Below are 25720 nucleotides of genomic sequence, written 5' to 3' on the forward strand. Positions count from 1 at the left end.
AATGCATTGGTTATCAAATCAAAATTTTGATATTACATGAATAAAATAGTCCCAGATTATGCAATGAAAGGCCTTATCAACTAAAGAAATGACAGCTAAGGATTCTTTAGAATCTCTCAAAGCGGCAATAATATCAGTTGACACACATTATCTGAGCCATGTCTCTTACAAAGGAAGCCTACCTGATTTATGTATAACATGAGAACTTTTTCCAACTGGATAACAAGCTTTTGCTTAAAATCTTAATACCACAATTGATTAAAGAAATTGACCTATAATTACTGTATAGTCCAAGGTCTTTTCCAGGTCTAGCAATAACTGAAATTACAGCTTCTCTAGAGTGGTGGGAAAGTTAGCTCATTCCTGGCCTCCTTGACCATATTCATTAATCTAGGAGTTGAAGTTTCAGAGAACTTTTGGTAAAATTCAGTAGGGAACCAGTGTGTGCCAGTAGTCTTTCCAACCCTTTATTTCTTTTATAGCCTTGGCCAGTTCTGTGATTTCTAGTGGGGTGTCTAGAAGTTCCTTCAGAGAGTTAGAGATGAGTAGCATGGACAATCAACTAAAATAGTTACTAAGTCATCTTTACCAATACCCTCTTCAGCTAAACATAGTTTTAAATAAAACTGTTCAATTGTTGTATATAATTTGTTAGCCTTTTGTTTACGTTTGTGTGCCAATAGCTTGCCAGCTCTCTTACCAAATTCCCAGTAATCTTGCTTCAAACAAAATAACATAAACTCACCCTTTTGGGGCAGAAGTTTGTTTATTTCATACCTTTCTGATGAGGGTTCTGAGTTTCTTTAGGGAGAGGGCAGAAGCATAGTTTTCATCCAAGATCTTAATTTCCTTTTCTAAAGGTATCAATTCTGTGTTCTCTCCACTCCTTTTTATAAATGTTGCATAATAGTTGATACGGTCTCTGATGAAGGCTTTATTGGCTTCCCAAAATGTTGCAGTGGTGAAGTAATGGCAACATTTGTTTAAAGGAAGAAAAAAAGTTCTTACTCTCAGTGGAGTTACCAAATGATGTATCAGATTTCAGATCAATCTCCACATCTTAGTTGGAGGGTACATACCTTGTAGGCCTAAAAGACATGCATAGGCACATGGTCAGCTATATCCACATAACAGTCCACCACAATAAGTGATGGAATTTATCAAGTCATAATAGTAAGAAATAGTCCAATCTTGGATGTGTTGAATGAGCTTCTGCAGAAAAAACAACAAACAAAAAAACCAAAACAAAACTGGGCAATCCTAAGGACAAAAACTATAATTGCCACATATCTTGTAAGCCTGAATCAGCCATGTTTTGTTTTATTTTATTTATTTATTTATATAATATTAAAAAAAAGGGACCTGACAGGTGTTATATAGAGATGGAGAAATTTATCAGACTGGATCTAGAGTTTCATTAAAGTCTCTAGCTATAATAATTGGATCTGACTCATGACATTTATATTCATAAAGTATCAAAAAATTTGGGATCATCTCTGTTTGGCCCATAGAGATTGACAAAGACGATTACAGAATTGCCAATTTCAGCCTTGAGGACAATGCGTCTGCCCTCATTGTCAGACCTTGTGCTCATTCAACTTTTTATGTATTAATTTAGCAATTTTAGAATTAAAGCAACTAAAAAATTAGGCCTACCCAATCTCTGTTCAGTTTAGGATCGTCAAGTTCTGTCAGGTGTCTCCTGAAGCATAGCGACGTCAGCATTCGCAATGAGTGCATTTTGTGATAGGGTTATTAAAACCTTTTATATTCCAGGAGACATGTTTAATTATGGGTGCCTTCACTGTTAAAATGTACCAGATAAAGTATAAAGTCAATTTTGTGAATAAATGAGAAATTGCAAATTTTCTTGAGCAGTGTATGGTTCTTGCATAGCTAAACAGCAAAAGTTATATAATCCAGAGGTAGGGTGTCACTTCCTGGTATATATTCAGCAGGAATGGGAAGGAAATTTCCAGCATGGGAGGATAAAGAGAGGGAGGGGGGAGAAAAGAATTAAATAAGTTTGAAAAAACAAAATGGAAAAGATAGTGGAGAGAGAAATAGACATTAGTACCATACAATAAAAAAAAAAATCTGTTTAAATATCCAAAATACACACTTGACACCTGTGGAGTGGGGAGAGTGGCTGCATGAGGTGAAACTTGGAGACCCTCAGAGCCCCTGGGGCCCAAACATTACAACTATAGTAATCATCTTTTACCAACAGAGCCTTGATACGTTAGTCTAAAAAGAAGCACCATCTAATAAAGCAATGATATTTGCTTTATTAGATGGTGCTTCCTTATGGACTACATCTTTCCACAGTGCACAGTCAACCTGTGGAACTTGTGAGGGATATTGTGAGGGCCAAAAGTATATCTGAGTTCCAAAAAGAACTAGATAAGTTCATGAGGATGGGTCCATCAGTGGCTATTAGCCAAGATGGTCAGAGATATAGTCCCTAAACATCTGACTGCTTGAAGCTGGGCCTGCATGATGGGGGAATGGAACACTTGAAATTGCCCAGTTCTGTTCATTCCCTCCCTTCTGGCCATTGTCAGAAGATGGGATCCTGGGCTAGGTGGACCATTGATCTAACTCGATATGACTGTTATGTTCTTAACCGCTCCTTTTTCCCCCCCTCTGGATTTCTGCAGTATAAGCTCCTTAGTGATAAATTTCAGGAACGTCAGTCAGTGCTCTAGACTGACCTTCTGGAACTTGTTTGGGGGCAAGGAACTGGCGTGCCTGAGGTATATCCAAAAAAAAAAAAATCTTAGGGCATGTTAGCAGTTGAGGAACAAATTCAGAAGGTTTACCTTTCTGTATTCCCACAATCCTGATGTTACATTGCCATGAATGACTTTCTTGATCAGTTAGCTTGGTCTTAATCTTGATATCATTCCAGTTCTTCATAGCCTGTAGTGGGTTGGTTTGAAAACATCATCCACTTCAGAAATTTTTCTGCTTCACTCATCCATCTGAATAGAGCTTGTAGTACACTATGAATCTCAGTCATGGTGGTCTGTTGGGTAGATGCAATTTCAACAGTATCTGCGGCTACTGCTTGCAGGATCGCCATCCACTTACATTCTGTCAGGCTCAAGCAACAGTTTGTAGAAGGTGAGGAGGTAGATCGCCTTTGAGGATGGAGGGGGGTTGGGGCATGGTAGAGGGTGGTGTGCTTTCAGTTTTTGGAGAGGAAAATGCTGAGCTAAAGGGCATCTTGGGGGTTTCAGTAGTTGAATGGTGGGTTTTAGGAGACCATGTTTGGGGATTTTCTGTGGACTGCTTCAGTATTCAAGCAACCTGTATCCACTTTGGTCACAGTGCCCTCTGGTGTCTAATATGTTATACAAACTAAAACTTCCATATGCAAAATCTGTGGTCCCATGGGCCAGGCATCTTAATGTATTAGTAATGTTTTTTTGTTCTTCCTGGAAATGATGCAGTCCACAGTGATTCTGGAACTGGCCAGCAGTTCTGAAAGATCTAAAACTAAAAAAATCAGTCTAAAATTATTTGTGTGCTGAATCCTGAGTCTGGTTAGTTCCAAGGTGTAAATCAGCCTAAATGCAGAACCCGTTTTAAAAAGAACATTAAAGGCACACTGTCAACTTAATTCATAGATTCCAAGGCCAGAAGGGACCATAGTGATCATCTAGTCTGACCTCCTGTATAACACAGGCCATAGAATAATTCCTCAATAATTCCTTAGAAAAACATCCCATCTTGATTTAAAAATTGCCAGTGATGGTGAATCCACCATAACCCTTGGTAAGCTGTTCCAATGGTTTAAAAAAATTTAACAGCAAGAGTAATTAACACCTTCCAGTCTGAATTTGTCTTGCTTCAATTTTCAGATGTTGGATCACGTTATACCTTTCTCTGCTAGATTGAAGAGCCCTTTATTAAATGTTTGTTCCCCATGTAAATGCTTAAGACTGTAATCAACTCATCTCCCTTAACCTTCTCTTTTTGTTCAGCTAAATACTCAAGGAGCTCAGTCACAATAAGGCATGTTTCCTAATTGCTTAATCATTCTCGTGGTTCTTCTCTGAACTCTCTTCAGTTTATCAACATCCTTCTTGAATTGTACACACCAGAACTGGACACAGTATTCCAGCAGTGGTCACATCAGTGCCAAAAACAAGGATAAAATAACCTCTCTACTCCTACTTGAGATTCCCCTGTATAGGCATTCAAGGATTGCATTAGCCCTTTTGGGTACAGTGTTGATTTGGGGGCTCATGTTCAGTTGGTTATCTACCAGAACCCATAGATCTTTCTACAAGTCACTGCTTCCTAGGGTAGAGTCCCCGATCTTGTAAGTATGGCTGACATTCTTTCTTCCTAGATGTATCCATTTACATTAAAACCGTATTGTTTATTTTCACCCAGCTTTACCAAGAAAATCAGTTTGCTCTGTATCAGTGACCTGTTCTCATTATTGACCACTTCCCCAATTTGTGTCATCTGCAAACTTGATCAGTGATCATCTTATGTTTTCTTCCAGGTTGCTGGTAAAAATGTTAAATAGCAAAAGGGCCACAAATGGTTGCCTCTGGGTCCTCAGTAGAAACACGGCTGCTCATTGATGATTCCCTGGTCACAATTACATTTTGAGACCTGACTGTTTTAAAGCATGCCATGTTAATTTTATATTCAATTTAAAAAAAATAATAGTGAAGTACCAAGTTAAACACTCCCTCCTTTAATTCTTTGTTAACAGAGTCCCTGTCAGCTGCTCCAGGATCAATGTCAGACTGACAGGCATATGATTACTGAGGTCATCCCCTTTACCCTTTTTAAATATTGACACACCATTAGCTTTCTCCTAATCTTCTGGAACTGCCTCACTGTTCCAAGACTTAGTGAAAACCAATATTAGTGATCGAACAAGCTCTTCAGCCAATTCTTTTGAAACTCTTGGATGCATATTATCTGGACCTGCTGATTTTAAAATGTTTAACTTTAGTAGTTTAAATCCTACTCAACTTTATCAGCAAGTTACATGCAAAGACTATTATGGATGAAAAAGGGGAGTATGTATCTTCCCTTTATTTTGTGCATTTAAGACTTGCATATAGCATTCCTGTCTTTCCCTATATAGTTGGTTTTACTTTGTGTGGATCTTTTTTACAGCTCAGGAGGAGGTATAGTACCTGAACCACTTAAAAACAAAAAAACAAACGAGTACACTTGAGCAGGTGACACCCCTTCAGCTTCATCTCTGGCTAATATGGTAGATGCACAAGTCACTACTATTGAGTCCTTCAGTAATTAAGTTTTCATGTATTAGGTAAAGTGTGCAAGTCAGTTTAACCTGAAACCAGAAACTTTAACCTGAATTCATTCATTTATTTTACCAAAAAAAACCCCACAACACTGTACTAAAAACTTCACTGTGTGTATTTATTTAAAAAAAAAATCTGTTATAACATTAAGATTGCTCCGAAGTTAGAATTGAGGTTGCCTTTGTAACCTTAATTTGTCCCCTTTGTGTATGTGCATTATAATGTATTCTTGAATTATGTGATCAGACTATTTTTTCCATGAGCCCTGTCTTCATCAATGCACAGGACGGCCGCTGCTTACTTATTAAGTAGCTGTTCAATATTTTGTTTCTCCTTATTCAGGATGCATCCCCATGCCTTATCTATTGCACGCTCTTCAAACTCTGCTCTTAAGATAGAATTATTTTTCTCATGGGCTCTTCTATAGTGCTTATCATTATAGCATCTACCTACTTTACACACCTTAATGAATAGTTGTCATCCTCTGAACCAGCTCTAAAGAGGATGTGACACAAATTTTGCTGGTGTGTTTCACAGATATTTGCTGACGGCAGAAGAAGAGTTAAACTTGGAGCTCTTGGGTTCCATTCCAGGCTCTCAGGAGATGCGTACTCTAGTGGGCACACTCTCTGCCCATTTTCCTTAAGCATGACTCCTTTTTGCCCTTTGCCTTACAACCTGTAGCTGTCCCATTTCTTTTCCCCACCCTTAGCTCTTTATCCCTGTCCCATTCTCACCTCGCCAGTCCCAGTCTCCACGCTTTTGGCTTCTCATCCCAGTCTCCTTGTCCAGCCAACCCATTTTCCAGCACTCCAAGTTTCCATCTTGCCTCCCACCCAGGTCCTGCTCTTGTCCCTATGCTGTTGTGTCAGGCAGCATCCTGCTTCATGTTGCCTGGGGGGAGAGGAGTGAGTGATGGAGGTAGTCATCAAAAGCATAGGAGATAAATTCTACCTGGTTCCCCCATATAGTGCGTAGCTCTGGCACAGTCTGTGGCACCCCAGAGCTGCAGGGAAAGTTCTGTTTAACCCCAGCCTGAATCATGCCCAGCGTGCACAGAATGTTTGGGAGAAATTTAGCTGCTGAAACTTGTCTCCACTCAGCACGTGCAAACTATTTCTCCTCCCCCACCCCCGAAAAAAAAAAACTTTTTGTTTTTTGGCAGATTTTTCACAGGGATGGCAAGAAACACATCCCTGATAGGGCCTTTGCAAGATTAAGTCCCTGCTCCAAAGCATGGTGACTCTAGATGCTTCAAGGTAAAGATCTCAATCACTAGCATAGGAGAAAAAATGCATTGTTTTGCTTAACTTTGTTCTTGGAAGTGGTTGAACAGTTTTGGCTCAAATTTTCTAAAATTCTTCAGCCTAACGCTGTCTGCACTAGCACTTACATTGGTAAATCTTTTGTCGCTCACTGGTGCCCTGCTGTGGTAGAAGAAATAAGGCAGCCCTCCCCAGAAACCTGCAACAGATTTCAGAGTACCTCGATGAAAGTTTCCTGGAGATTTCTATAGTGAATTCCTGGGCCATCCCTGTGTATATAAAGTCTTTTTCATTGGGCACCGTCTGCCTAGCTGGTGCGGCCGCTGGGAAGATAGGCACTGTACCTCACCTTATTAAATTTAATAAAAAATAGAATATAAGAACATGTCACCCCAGAATATAACTTGAAATTGCATACTCGCCAGGGGTTCTTTCCCCAGCATCACACTTCGCCACAATGCTGTTGTGCGACTGGCTGGACAGCTCTGGGGTTACAAGCAGCTCCTGGCTCTTGGAAAGAATGGATCCCCTGCTCACCTGTCTCCCATTCTTTTTTTCCTCTTTCCTTTCCAAGACTACCACCTCAGTGTTGCCATGTTGGCCTGGGACTCTGACTCTCAGAGGTATCCAAGTCATGGTGGGGTCGCTGCTGAGAATCATATGCAGCTACTTGTAGAAGTGGCATGTCTGCAGTGCTGCACCAAAGCAACTGTTCACCTCCCTTGCCTTCTAGTACACCCACTACAGTTCCTTTATTTATTTATTTATTTATTTATTTTTCACCCTCTTCCTTCACCCGGCATTGCTGTGTGTCCCTGGTGTAGCTCTTCGCCCCCATGCCCTGCACAATCTGCTCTGATGTCTACATTTCTGTGGCTGAATCAGCTGTGACTGAACAGCCTCTTCTCATAGACCAATAAGATCCATCACCTCCTATGTACTCCAGTTTTGGAGACTGGAGCTGCTGTGATTAGCTGTGCAGTTGAGCGCCCCACACCCAAAAAACAGGAAATGAAAATTCAAAAGGTCCTGGTCCTTTAACCAGGAGGGGCTTTTTCCTGTGTACCTGGCTACTGTGCAGCAGAGTTGAACATGTTTACCCGAGCAGTCACACTGGTGCATTATGGGACACCTTCTGGAGGCCGGTTAGATCAACATAAGCAACGTTGTGTCTATACTGCCTCTATGTTGACTTAACAACATCGAATTAAGTTCTAAGACTCTTGTGGAGGTGGAATAATTAAGGTTATGTCTACACTAGCACTTTTGTCAGTCAGTGGTGTGTGTGTGTGTGTGTGGTGGGAAAACCCTGACCAACAAAAGCACCAGCGTGGACAGCACTACGTTGACAGGAGATGCTATCCTGCCGACATAGCTACCGCCGGTCGTTAGCAGTGGAAACTAATATTAAAGCTAGATATAAGAATTCTGGACAAAAGCATTCTTAGTGGAGAGAATGACACGCACTTGAAAATAATATTTTGAGATGATGAGTAATTAATCATTTCTTCTTATTCCCAAAATAGTCTTCCCAAGCATGTATAACTCTCTGCTGTTTTTAAATGCAAGATACTTAAGTCCCACGCAGAGTATTGTGAACCTGAAGAGATAAAAAAAAAAACAACAGACCGCAACAAATCCCCCAGAACATGGTTATTTCCTTTTTTTTTTTTTTATTCTAACAATTGGTTAACTGCCCCAGCCTATCCTTGGTATGTTAGTGCTGCCTATGCTCTCAAATGTATTGGGTATGAGGATTTTGGCCCCTGCTGCAGGAGTTCACACCACTACATCTGCCCACCCCCTGCCTAGCAGTGAATTGTGCCCCACAATCTCCAAGTCAGTTCTGCTCTCTGCCCCCCCCATCAGTTCTATCCCCACCCAGACAGGTTGTGCCTCCCTAATTCCTCCACCTCACACCCAGCATCCCGTTCAGCCCTTCCACCTCGCCTCTGCTCCTCCTTGGGTTCTCCCCCCAGCCCTGGGGGGCTGCAGCGGGATCTCTGTTCCCCTTCCAGGCTGGGGTCTAGGGCCTCTTCCCCACGGCTGGTGGCTGCAGGAAGGAGAGGGGAGGGGCAGAGGAGGGGACCTGTTCATCACAGAAGGGGAGGGGAGAAAGATTGAGCTCTGATTGGTTGCTCTTCCCCTGGAGGAGGAAGGGCAGTGAGGCAAATAGCCAATCAGAAGGCAGCTTCTCCCTCCCGTGCCTCCACTCCACAGGACTCAGATTTGCTATTTTACTCTCTGTTCCCCAAAGGGAGGTTGACTCATGCATAATAATGAAAGGGGTGTTGTCTCAGAGAGCAAAAGCACAGAATGTGATCCAGCTCCGACACTTTTTTTAAAATACAAAGGAAGGCTTTTTGGTTCTCGCATGTGCCATGGAATTTTTTTGAAAAAACTACACCTGTTTGGTTCTGACAGCACATCAGTTGGGAAATGCTGCTATAGACACTGCACTATGATAACTTCCTAGAGTGCAGTACAGTGTGCTCTCACAGGAGATGGAGAAGCTCCTGCAGCCATGGTCCCCAAACTTTTCATGCTGTGCTTCTCGCCCTGCCCCCCACCCCCACCCTGGGAGCTGCGCCAGGAGTTGGCCCGCAGCTCCTGGGTAGGGGGGGCTGAGGTTGGGGATGGAGCCACAGCTAGGGGTAGGTCTGGGGTGACAAGTGGATTTGGGGCTGGGAGCACATCTGTAGCCAGGGCTGGGTGGCACTCCCTCCCCAATTTGGGGGGTTGGCCCAGGAGCAGAGCTGCAGCTGGAGGCAGAGTGAGGCTGGGTGGCACTCCCTGCCTGCTGTGGGGGCTGGCCTGGGCCCTGCCCCACCCCCCTGAATGATCTTCTGTAACCACCTGGGGTGTACACCCCACAGTTTGGGGACCACTGACCTAGCTGCTAATGCGATGGTCTAGTGCAGAAGCAAAGGCATGTGAGAGTGAAAATAGTGTCTGATACTACATTTCCACTACAGTATGTAAGGGCTTTCTGACTTGCAGGTGGGAAGGTAGGTGGAAATCTGGGGACAGTTTTCTGGTGTTAAAAATTAACACATGCACCTCTTGAAAGTCTCAACTAGAGCATTCTTATGTTAAGTTTCAGAGTAGCAGCCGTGTTAGTCTGTATCCGTAAAAAGAATAGGAGTACTTGTGGCACCTTAAAGACTAACAAATTTATTTTAGCGTGAGCTACAGCTCACTTCTTCGGATGCATAGAATGGAACACACAGGCTTTGGCTACACTGCAGCGCTTTGAAGCGCTAAGTGTAGCCAAAGCGCCAGCGCTGGGAGAGAGCTCTCCCAGCGCTGTCCGTACTCCACCTCCCTGTGGGGAATAACGTACAGTGCTGGGAGCTGCGCTCCCAGCGCTGGGGCTTTGACCACACTGGCGCTTTGCAGCGCCGCAATTTGCAGCGCTGGAGAGGGTGTGTTTTCACACCCTGCTGCAGCGCTGCAAATTTGCAAGTGTAGCCAAGGCCACAGACAGGAGATACTTATACATACAGAGAACATGAAAAGGTGGAAGTATGCATAACAATTGAGATGAGCTATCAGCAGGAGGAAAATAAACTTTTTGAAGTGATAATTAAGATGGCCCATAGAAGGTGTGAGGAGAACTTAACATAGGGAAATAGATTCAATTAGTGTAATGACCCAACCATTCCCAGTCTCTGTTGTATCTAATTTGCATATTAATTCGAGTTCAGCAGTTTCTCTTTGGAGTCTGTTTTTGAAGTTTTTTTGTTGCAAAATTGCATGTGCCAGCAATGCCCCTCTGCCATGTACATTGGCCAAACCGGACAGTCTCTACGCAAAAGAATAAATGGACACAAATCTGACATCAGGAATCATAACATTCAAAAACCAGTGGGAGAACACTTCAACCTCTCTAACCACTCAGTGACAGACTTGAAGGTGGCAATTTTGCAACAAAAAAACTTCAAAAACAGACTCCAAAGAGAAACTGCTGAACTCGAATTAATATGCAAATTAGATACAATTAACTCTGGCCTAAACAGAGATTGGGAATGGTTGGGTCATTACACTAATTGAATCTATTTCCCTATGTTCAGTTCTCCTCACACCTTCTATGGGCCATCTTAATTATCACTTCAAAAAGTTTTTTTTCCTCCTGCTGATAGCTCATCTCAATTGATTAGACTTTTCCTGTTATGCATACTTCCACCTTTTCATGTTCTCTGTATGCATAAATATCTCCTGTCTGTGTGTTCCATTCTATGCATACGAAGAAGTGAGCTGTAGCTCACGAAAGCTCATGCTAAAATAAATTTGTTAGTCTTTAAGGTGCCACAAGTACTTCTGTTCTTATGTTAAGGTAACTAATGGAAGTGTGCTTCTATGTTGATGGCTTCTTTTGAAAAACTTCCATTAACCTGGTTTCAGACTAGTTTGTGAAGAAAGGGATTTATGCAAAGAGCTAAATTCCAAATATATATTTGTTTACATTTGCTGGAAGAGCAATGAAAAGATCTTTTATTTTAATGAGCTTTTTTGTTGCTGTTTGCAGTGCTAAAGTTAGTTGTCAGCATTTGCATTATAAATTCTTTTTAAGGGCTGATTACTCTGGTCTGAAAACTGCAAGATTTCAGCCTAGGAGCATTGTTTTGTGGTTTATATGTTTTTAAATAACAAATCTGACTGAACTGATTGTGCTTATGATAAACACTTACACATCCATGCTCTTGTTCACTCCAGATAGTAAAAACTGACTGCATACAAGTAAAGTTTACAACAAAGATTAGAGAAAAAAGTAGGTTCAAGTGTTCAAGTTAATGGTAGTTCAATGTCAAGGGTCATATTCTGAAATCTGTAAGTAGTTCATTCCTTTTTCAGTATTACTTTCAGTATTATTCAGTCCTTTCCTTCCTGCAAAGACTGCTGCTAATGTAGCTGACTTTTTGCATGTGTTATACTGACTCGCCGTTCTTGGGTAGTAAAACTATAGATGGTTGTAACTCAAGTTTTATTATAACCCATGTTTTCAGCTGAAATGCCCTGCTTGGGTTAATCCCAAAGGTGAATTGTTTAAACTTAAGCAAAATCCATTTAGCTGTTCTTGGGTTAGGATAGGGGAGATTAATTTTGTATTTTAAAATAAGCTCGCTCTTTACGTATTAATGTCTCAATTTAATTTTAGCATTTAACTGTCTAGTTTTTGCTAAAATAGGCCCTTGATAATTCTGAAGAAAAAGTTATCAATCTTGTAAGTACTTATGTAATTGTATAACCGTTTCTAATTCGACCTTCAATTATTAAAATTAAGGCATTAAACTAGTTAGGGACATCAAGAGTAAAAAAAAAAAAATTTTACACATACCTTAGAAGCAAGAGGAAGACCAAAGACAAGGTAGACCCGTTAATCAAATGAGGAGGGATAGCCAATATCGGAAGATACAGCAATGGCCAAAGTGTTAAATGGTTGGGGGTGTTTTGGTTTTCATTGAAAACAGTGAAAAACATCAGCATAAATAGGGTAGGCTCTGAGACTGAAATAGTGAAGGAACAAGCTAAGAATTACATAGGGCTTGTCTACATTTGAAATGCTGCAACGGTGCTGCTGTTGCACTTCAGTATAGACACTAACTGCACCAATGGGAGAGGCTTTCTCATTGGTGTAGGTAATCCACCTCCCAGAGAGGTGGAAGGTAGGTCAGTAGAAGAATTTTTCTATTGACCTAGGTCTGTCTACGTGAAGACTTAGGGCAGCTTATCTGTATCACTCAAGAGGTGTGGCTTTTTCACACTAGAGACAGAAGCTGGGTTGATCTAACTTTCTAGAGTAGACCAGCCCTTAGTAGACACCTTCCAGTCAGCAGGGCTTGACTACGTACATCCTAGAATACTTAAGGAACTGGCTGAGAAGATCTGAGCCACTAGCAATTATCTTTGAGAATTTGAGGATGGGAGAGATTCCAGAGGACTTGCAAAGGGCAAATACAATAGTCATCTACTAAAAGCAGAATAAGCTCAACCCAGGGACTTACAGACAAGTCAACTTAACTTGAGTATCTGGAAAGATAATGGAGCAAATCAAGCAATCAGTTTGTAACCACCTAGAAGACGATGTGATATGTGACAGTCAGCATGGATTTATGAAGAACAAATCATATCAAACCAACCTAAAATCATTCTTTGATAGGGTAACAAGCCTTGTGGATGGGGGGAAGCAGTAGATGTGATATATCTTGACTTCAATAAAGCTTTTGGCCCCGTCTCCTATGACCACCTCAAACTAGGGAAATACAGCTTAGATGTACCCACTGTAAGGTGGGTACACATCTTATCAGTGGTTCGCAGTCAAAGTGGAAGGGCATACCAAGTTGGGTCCCACAGGTATTTGTCCTGCGTCCATTTCTGTTCAATATCGTCCTAAGTGATTTGGATAATAACATGGAGAATAAACTTACAAAGTTTGTGAACACCACCAAGCTGGAAGGTGGTGCAAGTGCTTTGGAGGACAGGATTAGAATTTGAAATGGCCTGAAATAAATAGGATGAATTTCAGTAAGGACAAATGGAAAGTACTGCACTTACGAAGGGATAATCAATTGCACAAATACAAAATGAGAAATTACTACCTAGGGAGTACTGCAGAAAAGGATCTGGGCATTATAGTGGACCACAAACTCAATAAGAGTCAGCAACTTAATACTGTTGCAAAAAAGGTGAACATCACTTTTTGGGATGCACTAGCAGGAGTAATTCTTCTACTCTACTCAATACTGATAAGGCCTCACCTGAAGTACAGTGCTGTGTCCAGTTCTAGGCAACACACTTCAGGAAAGATGTAGTCCAAAGGAGAGCAACAAAAGTGATTTAAAGATCTAGAAAACATGAATTGCGAAGGAAGATTGGAAAAAAACTGGGTTTGTTTAGTCTAGAGAAGGGAAGACTGGGGGGGGGGGGTGTAACCCTTCTAGTATGTAAATGGTGGTTAAGAAGAGGTAGGTGATAAATTCTTCTCCCTAACCACTGAGGATAGGAATTAAGTAATGGGCTTAAATTGCAGCAAGGGAGATTTAGGTTTGACATGAGGAAAAACTTCCTAACTGTAAGGGTAGTTATGCACTCAGTATAACTAGGTTGCTCAGGGGTGTAAAAAATCCACACCACGGAGTGACACAGGTATACTGACCTAACCCCTGTTGTAAACAGCACTATTTTTACAGAAGGGCTGCCCTCTCAATACAGCTACTGCTTCTCAGGGTACGTCCAGACTACCCACCGCATCGGCGGGTAGCAATCGATCTATCGGGGATCGATATATTGCGTCTAGATGAGACGCGATATATTGATCCCCGATCGCACTCCTGTCGACTCCGGAACTCCACCAGGGCGAGCGGCGGAAGCGGAGTCGACGGGGGAGCTGTGGCCTCTATCCCACGCCGTGAGGACGGGAGGTAAGTCTAAATAAGATGCGTTGACTTCAGCTATGGTAATAGCATAGCTGAAGTTGGATATCTTACATCGACAAATCCCTTCCCCCCCACCCACCCCCAGCGTAGACCAGGCCTCAGGGAGATGAAGTGCCTATGCCAATGGGAGAAGCTTTCCTGCTAATCACTACAGAGGGACATCACCTCCAATGCAGCTGTGCTGTTGCAGCATTGTAAGTGTAGACAAGCCCTGGTCAGGGATGATCTAGATAATACTTAGTCCTGCCTGAGTGCAGAGGACTGGACTAGATGATCTTTCAAGGTCCGTTACAGGACTACAGTTCTGTGATTCTATTGTCTTGTAGTACTAGAGTGAAAAACTGCATGGTGCATTAGCTAAGTGTTTGCTACTGAGTAGGATGTCTGTGGAGTTGTGGAAAAATCATTCAGCTTTATAGTTTGTGGGAGGGCATGGTTTTTGTATATCTTATTCCTGCAGTCTATGGAATTGAATTTTGTGACACCCTTGTGCTATGGCTAGGCTAGCCTCTGTTTTAAATGCAAAAAATTACATTACAGTATTAACCGGTAAATTTAAAGAGCAAAGGTCCAAATGCTGATGTGCCTTCAGGGCTTCTATTGACTGGAGTAGAGCCCATAGGGACGCTTGTATGTAGCAACAACTTGGCCACACTGTGTATTTATGCCATTGTTATGATCACTAGTCAGTTTGTTTTTAAGATGCACAATTAACCATGGATATTCCAACATTGCTATGAGAATCTTAAATATTTAATTTAATTTTGTTAATGCTACATGAACATAGAAATTTGTACATTTACTATATTGAGCATTAACTATTTTGCCTGTTAAATTGATACTATAAGGTGATTAACATTGAGTAGTCAAATTGTCATCTAGAGCATTGTATGCAGTGGGGTTGCTGCTGTGTTGGTCCCAGGATATTAGAGAGTCAGCGTGGGTGAGGTAATCTCTTTTATTGGAACAACTTCTGTTGATAGACAAGCTTTCAAGTTTACACAAACCTGAAGAAAGCTCTTTGTAAGGTCAAAACCTTGTCTCTATCACCAACAGAAGTTGGTCCAATAAAGATATCTCACCCACCTTGTCTATCTACAGTATTGTCATTCTTAGCAAAGGTTGTTGATACCAGGACACAGCATAATTAATAAGAAATCTTTAAGTCTGCAAACGTAGCAAATTTCACTTTGTCTTCCACGAAAGTACAAAGGGGTCATTTGATACTTAACTCACTTACAATTTTCATTTAGCTTGTCCTGAAGTACCTGTGTTCCACTAAGGTGTATCTAAATGCATTATTCTGTGACATGGCTAAATGGAACCCTACCAGAATATGGAGTTGGTCTACAAGGTCCTGGTAAGTGGTGACTTTATTATAATGGTGTGGTTTTTGAAAAGTTCATTATCAAGTAATTAACTTTCCAAAACAGTGCTTTATAATAATAATAAAGCCACTTGACCCTGTAGGTTAACTCTGTAGTCAAGTTCAGTAGTATCTGTCATGTCGTAACACCATTTGGGATGTTGCAGCAGAGCTCTCAGGAAACATGAAATGGCCTTCTAATTTTAAATCATGTCAAGTGGCTGTGGCATTCAGCACATGCAAATATGGTTTACTTAATTGTAAAATACTTACCCAAATGGGTGGCCAGTATGAATAACTCGTAGTATGGATTCATGCAACAAATAATGCAAATGGCAAGAATATTTATATGGCTGAGTACGGAAGCTCCCTGACTTGAGCAAGCATTTCGTTGCGGAATGCCTTGCGGAAGTCGAATTTTGCGGAAGTCAGGAATGTATCTCCGACAATAATGCACACCAAAAAAAGCGCTTAGAACTTTTTCCATAAGTCTGTATTTCCGTAAGTCAGGTTTACGTAACCCAGGGAGTGTCTGCATTCCAAATGAAACTGGCACAGGTTAGTTCTTGACAAAAGTTTTACATGAGATCCAACATGACACATCAACTAAGGGCATATTTAAACTACAGCCACTACAGTGGCACAGCTGTGGTGCTGCTTGTAGCATCATAGTGTAGACGTTTCCTGCATTGACAGAAGGGGTTTTTCCTTTGGTGTATTTAATCTTTTTGAGAGGCAGTAGCAAGGTCAACAGAAGAATTATTCTGGAAACCTAGTTGTTTCCCCTAGGGATGAGGTCCAGCTAACTATGGTACTCAGCACACAAAATATTTCACAGTCCTGAACGACATAGCTAGGTCAAGCTAACATCCACATGTAGACCAAGCCTTAGTGTTAGAAGTTGAACGCTGATTAGTTATGCTATTTTTAATTGCTTGTATGGCCATCACATTTTATTATATTGTTCATGACGTTGTTAGCCATCTAAGAAGTTTACTACTAACTTGTCTAATGTTGTCCTAGAATAATCAATTAGCTAACTCCTGTGCGATTAATAACCAGTAGTCAGGAAGTGCCAAAAGGGGACCTCAGTGCAGTGGAGCTTTATTCATGGTGGTTAAAATCATGTAATCCTACTTGTTTTTCCTCCACAGGCTTTACATGTATGAAGTACTAGTGCTAACCCTTCATCTTCTAGAAGGAACAAGGTGGGGGAAGGGGGAATAATAGAGAGATTAGAGGGAAGGGTGAAAAAGCTCCAAGGTAGAAGGAAAATAGACAAGAAGATGCATGGGCAGAATGGGGAGGTATTGCATACCTCATGTGCAATACTTTTTTTTAAAAAACTAGCTGTCTGTGAATAATCATGTGCCCTCATTTGAGTGCTTAAAGGGTAGGGCATCTGCAATTGTCCCCAAGTTCCTTCTAGCTGGAATCTAGCTGGTCCACCTCGCTAGATTTTACCTCAAGCCAAACTTCTCCAAATTCTTCTCAGAATCTTCAGAACAAAGTTACTTTTATTTTGGTACCTTAGTCTGTACTAGTGCTTGTCAGATTGAAAGTTGCTGATCTAGACCCCTTTGTCCTATCTTAGACCACAGGAGACTTACAACATGTATGGTGTCTCAGTTTTATGATGGCAATGCTTGCCTCCATTGCTTCAAGCTCATGACTGGTTCATGGCTCTCAACTTGCAGTACTTCCATGTCACCAACTGCCTGGTCCACAAGAAGTATCTCAAGTTCACAGTAGGACCCAACCACTGTCAACACTGGGTTCTGCCCTTTGTAGTCTCTGTGGCACAGTCTCTTCATGAATCTGGCTTTGGAATCTGGGGGAGTGGGGGAAGTGCCTGGCTATAGCAGTGGCATATCTAAGAGGGAATCCACTTCTACCTGTATCTAGATGACTGGCAAATCAGAGGCAGGTACTGGGGGAAGACATACTGCCTTAGATGACATCCTTTCTTTGTCTTTCACGGAAGACTCCTGGTGAACTACAAGAATTCCTCTTTCACACCATCACAGATGTTGAGCTCTACTTGACTCTAGTTCAGCAAAAGTTTTCTTGCCAGAGGACAGGTTCTGGTCCCTTCAGTCTGTAGTGCACCACCTATTGACAAGACTGGCAACAGTATGTACACTTGGGCTCTTCAGCCGCATGTCTTCATGCATATACATGCTGCTGCTTGCCAGGTGTCACCTGTGGCATCTATAATGACCTCTCCTCCTCATCCAAACATCATATTAATAAACAAGTCATGGTCCTGACCAGAATCCTGCAGGAACCTGACTGGTGGCCACACCCACTGGATGTGAGAGAAGAGGTACTGTTTTTGGTCTCTCCCTGACAATGACACAGGTCACAGATGTGTCAGTCTGGTGCACTCACCTTGGTCTCAAGATCTCATGCTCTCGATATCTTGAAATCGAGAGCCACTACCTGTCTTGTGAAACCCTGCAGTGCAGATTCTGACGGACAATGCATTGGCAATGCACAATTTAAAAAAGAAACAGTGAGGCGCTTGATCATCTTTTCTTTGTCTGGAAGCAGTTGAGTTTTGGGAATGGTGCCATCATCAGAGTGACACGATGCTAGCTCTGCACCTTCCAGGAATCGACAATGGCCTGACAGACTTGGGGCTGGAACAGCTGTGAGTATTCACTACAGAAATCTATCCTAGACATGCTATTCTACCAGTGGGGGACTCCCACCATAGTTCTGTTTGCCATGACAATGTCAAGGGCAAAGACTTCTGCTTCAGTGAATGTGTGAGCACTGACTTTAGTTCAGATGCCTTTGTTTGGTGATTTCAAGGACTGCTACATGCCTTCCCCAGGATAATATCCAAGATCAAAACTGCCTCAGCCAGTATGATGTGCTGTCAGATCTCTGCAGATGTCCAGCCAGCCCTTCTGTACAACTTTCTATCTGTCTGAAAATGATGTTGCAAAACTAGCATCAAATATTGCCTGTAGACCCACAATGGTTGCACCTGATAGCATGGATGTCAGCTAGATAAGTAGAACTGATGGACTGGCACCCCAGAGCAGGAGTGGGCAAACTTTTTGGCCCGTGGGCCACATCTAGATATAGAAATTGTGGCAGGGCCATGAATGCCCACGAACTTGGGATTGGGGTGCAGGATGGGATGAGGGCTCTGGCTGGGGATGTGAGCTCTCTGGTGGGGCCAGAAATGAGGAGTTCATAATGCAGGGAGTGGGCTCCAGGCTGGGGCAGGGGGTTGGGGTGCGGGGTGGGTGAGGGATCCGGATGGAGGTGAGGGCTCTAGGGTGGGGCTGGAGATGAGGGGTTTGGGGTATAGCAGCTTCAGGGCAGCTGAAGGGTTCTGAATGGTTCAGAATGTGGGAGGGAGGCTCTGGGGTGGGGCAGGGGGTTGGGGTGCAGGAGGGGAAACGCCTGGAAGCAGCAGCATATCCCCTCTCCAGCTCCTATGGGGAGGTGTGGCCAGGCGGCTCTGCACACTGCCCTGTCCACAGGTGCTGCCCTGAAGCTCCCATTGGCCACAGTTCGCGGCCAATAGGAGCTGCGAGGGTGGCGCTTGGGGCGAGGCAGAGCACAGATCCCCCTAGCTGCCGCTGCGTAGGAGCCGGACTGGGGTCATGCCACTGCTTCTGGGAGCTGCAGCATGCAGAGCAGCCCTTGATGCTGCTCTCCGGCTGGAGCACGGGAACGGGGCAAGCCCCAGAGTGATGACTGTTGGAAATAGTTGGCTGGCATATTTTTACCTTCAAAGGTCAAGGGACACTCGACCAGGGTGGAGACAACCTCTTTGGCCTGCTTCAGAAATGTGCTGATCTGTATGGCGGCTATGGGGAGCAACCCACTGACCTTTTGTTAAGGATTATTCACAAGGCTGCAAGTTTTGTCAAGGAAGTCGCTCCCTGACTTCTGCAACGGCCGGTGCATCTGGCCGGGGGGCTGCCTGTACAGCCCTCGGCTCTTAGGCAGGGGCAGGGCCATGGGGCTCTGTGCGCTGTCTCCACCTACAGGCACTACCCCCTCAGGTCCTGTTGGCCACACTCATGGCGGAGGCAGCGCGCAGAACTGCCTGGCCGTGCATCTGCCTAGGAACTAGGGGGTGGGGGATGTCACTGTTTGTGGGCAGCCCACCAAGGTAAGCGCCAGCCAGAGCCCTCACCTCCTCTAGCACCCCAACCCACAGCCCTGAACCCCCTCCCACACCCAAACTTGTGTTGCTGCTGGGAGGGGGTGCCATCGCCAAAGACTGTCCCAGCTTTCCAGCTCTGCCATCCCCAATACCCACGCACCCCTGCCACTGCCTCTCCCCTGAGCACCTGCAGAACCCCTGGGCCGTGCCCTCCCCCTTCCCCCCCTGAGATTTAGCCGGGGAATATAGTAAGTCATGGACTGGTCACAGGCCATGCATTTTTGTTTACTTCCCGTGACCTGTCCATGACTTTTACTAAAAATATCTGTCTAAAACATAGCCTTAATTATTCACTTGGTTATGCCTGGGCAGATGCCAAGTTCAGAAGAATGGTACTCCACTGGTTGATATAGCCAAGACTCCTCACGCCCACAGTCCAAGGCAGATTCTGCTTTGCAGTCACCTAGAGTGGGATCCACACTGACAAATAATTGGCGAGAAGAGTTACTGATCTACATTAACTGAGGGGTCCTCAAGATGATGTAGGTAGTGTGGATCCCATGACCTGCCCTACATGCCTGCTTTTCAAAGTCCTCGGCTAACTGGGCTTTGAATTGCAAAGATACTGAGGGATGGTTGTAGCCTTCCAGTCCTTACTGCCCTCGTACAGGATTACAAGGAACCACAGAATGCATGTGTGGCCCCAGTGGACTCTAACAAAACAAACAAAAAGCACTGTGCCTGAGGTATATGCACATTTAGTGGGATCTACCCTGACTACAGCATCTCAAAGAACCCCACTAACTATAGCATAAGTAACAATTCATTGTCATGTTCTGTGAGATATCAAAATATATATTATCTAAATGTACTTTAGTAGCCTACATGCTACCTTTTATTTAAAAAAAAAAATCACTGTTGTTAATTAGTGTGGGTGGGAGTTTTTAAAGAATACTTTCAGGAATATTTCCCAGGTACCTAAATACCTTTTGCTCTGTTAATGTTTCGACAAATTCTTCCCACCCTTGAATTCTGGGGGAGAAATGTAGAGACTGAGTAGTTAGAAATACCTAATATTCTCACATAGTTTCATCTTGAAGTAACTGGTGGTGAAACTGTTTAATTAGACTTTATGAAATATTAATATACGAACAACAATGTTTTTTGACACCTCATGTGCCAACACTTTATTTGGCTCTTATGGTTCCTTAGTCCTTGATCACAAATACATTTATTTTCTCTACCCTTCTGCTTCCTTGTGTATATTTTTTTTAAAGGGGGCTACTTGTCAAGAACTGGATGGGTAAAAGCAGTATGCTGGTTTTCCAAAAGAATGTGCCCAAAATATTTTTCATGCTGTCTGGTCAAACCACCACTTTTGCATACTTAGTATGATATGATAAACAAGGGTTCTTCTAAACTAAATGCTTAGTCTTAATGGGGACTTAAATTTTGGTTCCTTGAACAATGTCAGTAAAATGACAGATATGTTGAATGAGCTAATGAGTCAGATAATTGAACCTAGATCTTGTAATTTTGAGTTTTTTGTTTACTTGTAGATTTTAAAAGGATTAGTCTTTTTTGTTGGTAAACATCAATTTCACCATGTGTACACAAACTGATGTACATTTCTATCAATGGAAATTTTTCATGTAGGTAAAATAAGAAAATGCTGCTTGAGAACTTAGAGAATGTAAGGATATTTACTTTGTATATTTTGACATGTGATGTTGACAACTTGTGTTTTAATGGTTTACAGTGCTTTAATTTTATGAATCTCGATGTTTGTCATTGTCTGATTCCCATAAATTTGCAAAATTGTGTGTGTAAATAGATAAATTAGAGAAAAGCTTTAAAAATAAACATTGATATTTATCGAAATTATTTAAAAATTATTCTCCTTAGCCTATTTACTTGGATTTGTCATAGCTATATATGAATATCTGGGATATACAGCGTCATTCCACATGTAGAACACCTCACATTGTGGGCTCCAAAATTTTACTTTCTGTATTTGCCATACATTACTCTAGTAATGTTTTAAAGTTTCACTTTCAGTTCTAACTGTAGTTTTTCTAGCTACCTGCAAAACCTCTTGAGTGAGATCTTGAATACTTGTGTGGTCCCTTTATACTGAATAAAAGGGCTAAACTGGCATAAATGTGTCCTAAAGACCCCAGTCCCACCTGGGGAAAATCTTCCCCACAGCAGGCACTGAGGTAATGGCAGTAAGGGTGCCTCATTGGACCCCCTTGCCAAGCCGTAGTTCAGTGGTGTACATGCCTGAACAGGTCTGCAGTGCTGTGAGGATTTCTGGCAGTCCTGGGACATGGCTGTAATTTACAAAGGCCACAGGGGCTCTGAGTTAGGTTGGCGACTGCTCCATCCTCCAGAGCAGCCCAGGGTTTGAAGAGTGCAAAGATGACTTGAAGCTACCCTAGCACAGACCGCAATCTCCATTTCCCTGGGGTGCGCATCTGTGCTTTCTCTTACAGGCACAACACTACATCTCACCCCTTGGCCTTGGGGCTAAATCTGACATGTTCGAGGTGGTACCTCCCACACATTGCGCAATTTCTTGTGTGGTACTCTAGGGCTAACAATGGGATTAAAAAAACCTAATAATTAAAAATCCTCCATTTGTACTCAGGGACTTTAAGGCTAGAAGGCACCATCATGATCATCTAGTCTGACCTCCTGCACATTGCAGGCCACAGAACCTTACCCACCCACTCCTGTAGTAGACCCATAACCTCTCTCTGAGTTTCTGAAGTCCTCAAATCATGATTTAAATACTGCAAGTTACAGAAAACCCAACATTTACACTACTTTAAACCTGCAGGTGACCTGTACCCAGTGCTGTGGAAAAAAAGTCTAAAAACCCCAGTCTGTGCCAGTCTGACCCAGGGCCGCCCAGAGGGCGGGGCAAGTGGAGCAATTTGCCCCGGCCCCCATGAGAATATAGTATTCTATAGTATTGCAACTTTTTTTTATGGAAGGGCCCCCGAAATTGCTTTGCCCCAGGCCTCCTGAATCCTCTGGGCAGCCCTGGACTGGGGGAAAATTCCTTCCCAGCTCCAAATACGGCAGTCAGTTACTCTGCACATGTGCACAAGACCCACCAGCCAGGACCCATGGGAAAGAATTCTCTGTAGTATCTGGGAGCCCTCCCCATTTAGTGTCCTGTCTCTGGCCATTGAGAATATTTGCTACTAGCAGTCGCAGATTGGCTACATGCCGTTGTAGGCAGTCTCATCATCCCATTCCATCCATAAATTTACCAAGCTGTCTTGAAGCTGATTAGGTTTTTTGCCCCCACTGCTCTCTTTGGAAGGCTGGTCCAGAGCTTCACACCTCTAATGGTTAGAAACCTTTGTCTAATTTCAAACCTAAACTTGTTGATGGCCATTTTATGTCCATTTGTTCTTGTGCCAACATTGGTGCTTCACTTAAATAACTCCTCTCCCTCCCTGGTATTTACCTCTTTGGTGTATTTATAGAGAGCAATCATATCTCCCGTCAGCCTTCTTGGTTAGGCTAAACTAGCCAAGGTCTTTGAGCCTCCTCTCCAGAAGATAGATTTTCCCATTTCGGTGATCATCCTAAGTAGCCCTTCTCTGCACTTGTTCCAGTTTCAATTCATCTTTCTTACACATGGGAGACCAGAATTGTACACCATATTCCAGATGAGATTCTGCCCCTCCCCCCCAAAAAAATTCTCACAGTCCAATCCTTTTTAAAAAACGAAGAATGTGATTTATACAATGACTTTCTCTTTTTTATGAAACACCAACTGTTTACTAAGACACAGGTATTTTAATAATAGCTGTAAAATGTGAAACCATCAGTGTCCTGCAGATTTTCACCCCTCATCTGCTTTCTACCCATCTGGTTAGATAAAGTAACTTTCAAGCATGATGGAATAGTGACTTATTAAACACTGCTAACGTAGAAAAGCAATTGTGATGTAACATCTTTTAAAAATTGTTAAGATGAAATGTTACAGCAGTTGGGAACCTGAAAATCCATTTGTACTGAAACTTGGAATCTTTTTAATCAAATGAAAAAATAATTAGCTGCAGCGGCAAAAAGAGGTGCTGCATGGTTGGAAACCAATCTGAACGCGTCTCAAGGTGGACCAATGTAAATTGTGCTTATAGCTGTTTTCCACTGGAAAACCTACAGTAGAAACAGTTGTAGCTGTTCCTTTTGCCATTGTTCTACAAAATGAAGTTGCTTATGAATTCTTGAACTATTTTAACAGTCACTTTTATAACGTCTATCTTCTTGTTTTCTCTGCAGCTTACCAAGGTGGCCAGTAAAGTTCTCTCTGAGGAGCCAAAAAGCAGACAGCTCATGACTTCTGATCAGGACACTAAAGTTGTGGCTGAACCGCAGGTGCAGCAAGTACAAGAAGTTAAAGACAGTTCTCATCTAGTAAGTATTACAGGTTAAAAAAATCAAACATTTCACTTAGTTTGAGCTAACTATCTAATGTAGTCTGTTTTGTATATTAAACAAATACACTCTTTTGTTTGGCAGTCTTTAATACAAATTGTATCCCAAAACATTCTAATACAGGATGTGGGCAGTACATGGCACCATCACCAAAAATCTTGAGAAATAGCTGTCTAGGTGGCTGCATTTCCACAACTCTTGGAAATTCACCTTCATAGTACAAAGTTGTTTCTCAGTCTTGAAGTGGTATGCACCTTAAGTTAACATGTTATGCAGTTACTAATATGCTAAAGCCAATTGGAGAAGTTTTTTTTGAAAAAACAAAATTAAGTTACTAACCCTCAGCTTAGTCAATAGAGAGTGCTAGAACCCACACATGAGGAGAAACTTTACAGGAATAAGCCTTGGCATGGATATTTTTAGGTTAAAAGTGTTTAACTTTTGTGTAAAATGGGAATGTGCATCCCATGTAATGAATTTTGCATAGTCAAAACACTCTGGCAAAAGACATGTTGCTGTGCAGGATCTAATTGCATCATGGGGTTCTTGTGGCTTTTGGCAAAATGCATGGTAAATGCAACTTGTGTACAGATTTACAGTGATAGTAGCAAATGTTCCAAGTAACTTAGACATTTGGGTTTGAAATTTTTTATTAACCAAATGGAAAATTTTGACTTCTTGCATAAATAGTACTTAAATGATTTGAGAGACTAAAATATAATAATGCTTTAAGGAAAATATTGCCTTTGGGACTGGGTGGAGGGTGAGTGGGGAAGGTGGGGGATGGGGAGCTGCACTTGGGGCAGGAGAGGGGAGCTGTCAATACCTCTCGACTGAGCTGCCCCAGAGTGCTCCTCCAGGCTCCAGCAGCAGCTGCTCTTCCCCCTCCCCTTCTGTATAACAAATGGATCACTAGACCACTTTAAACTAGTGCACTCTGCGTTTTTCACTTCACTAATTAAACATGTGTATTCTCCAGCTTGCCCTAAAACATGGGCATAAGTGGAGGTTGGGGACCTTGGGTTTTTTTAGTTGAGTCACTTCCCTGCCTCAGTTCTGTTCTGTCTCAAACGTGGATGTTTCTCTTCTCTTTAAAATCGCAGACAGGAATATGTTGAGCCAGATTCAGAGTGGCATTATTTCAGATGTGCAGAGTTTTTTTGTTCCATGGTAAAGTTGCCTCTCTTCAGAATATCTGACTCTAGGGAACAGTCAAAATACCAGTAACTTTCAGTGCTATATCTGGACCTAATAGGTATATCAGTTGTTCTGTAGAAAAGGGTGTCAGCTTATTTGCATTAGCCTCCCACTCTCACAGAGAAGCCACTCACTATGTCTTTTGTCTAATGCTAGTTCTTCTAAAATAAATAAAATGTCCTTAATTAAAACACATAATGCTAGATGCAAATTTAGAGCCAAATCTCAAATGTCTGCTCTTCCGTATCTGATTAGAAATGGGATTAACTGTTTTAGGTAACTTTAGAGAAAACAGATTTCATCTAATGTCTGAACTCAGGTAAAGGAGCCTCTGAAGGCAGACAGTTAACAGGAGTTTGGAAGACTTGAAATGCTATCCATAGCTTTGGACCTGAAGGATAAGCATAGCCTCTTGTTTTCAGGAATGGCAAGCTTTTCTCCCGATAAGGTGTCGTCATTCTTCAAGCTTTTCGTGAACTACACCAGTATCGTGGTTCTTAGGATACTGCTTGTGTAGAGCACCTGTCAGTGACTTAGTATATTGAACTATGCTTCCGAAGGGGTTT

At 42.4% G+C, this 25720-nt stretch overlaps 1 protein-coding gene across 1 annotated transcript in view; it reads left to right on the forward strand.

Annotated features, from left to right (window-relative positions):
- The window catches only part of LARP4B (La ribonucleoprotein 4B), a 99309-nt gene that overhangs the window by 18406 nt on the left and 55183 nt on the right, over positions 1-25720 (forward strand). Inside the window, exon 2 of the mRNA XM_045006217.1 lies at positions 23802-23936. Coding sequence (XP_044862152.1) covers positions 23856-23936 — 81 coding nt within the window. The 5' untranslated portion in view covers positions 23802-23855. The remainder of the gene's footprint in view (positions 1-23801; positions 23937-25720) is intronic.

This window comes from Mauremys mutica, chromosome 2, assembly GCF_020497125.1.
Source record: "Mauremys mutica isolate MM-2020 ecotype Southern chromosome 2, ASM2049712v1, whole genome shotgun sequence".
In the NCBI taxonomy this organism is placed as follows: domain Eukaryota; kingdom Metazoa; phylum Chordata; order Testudines; family Geoemydidae; genus Mauremys; species Mauremys mutica.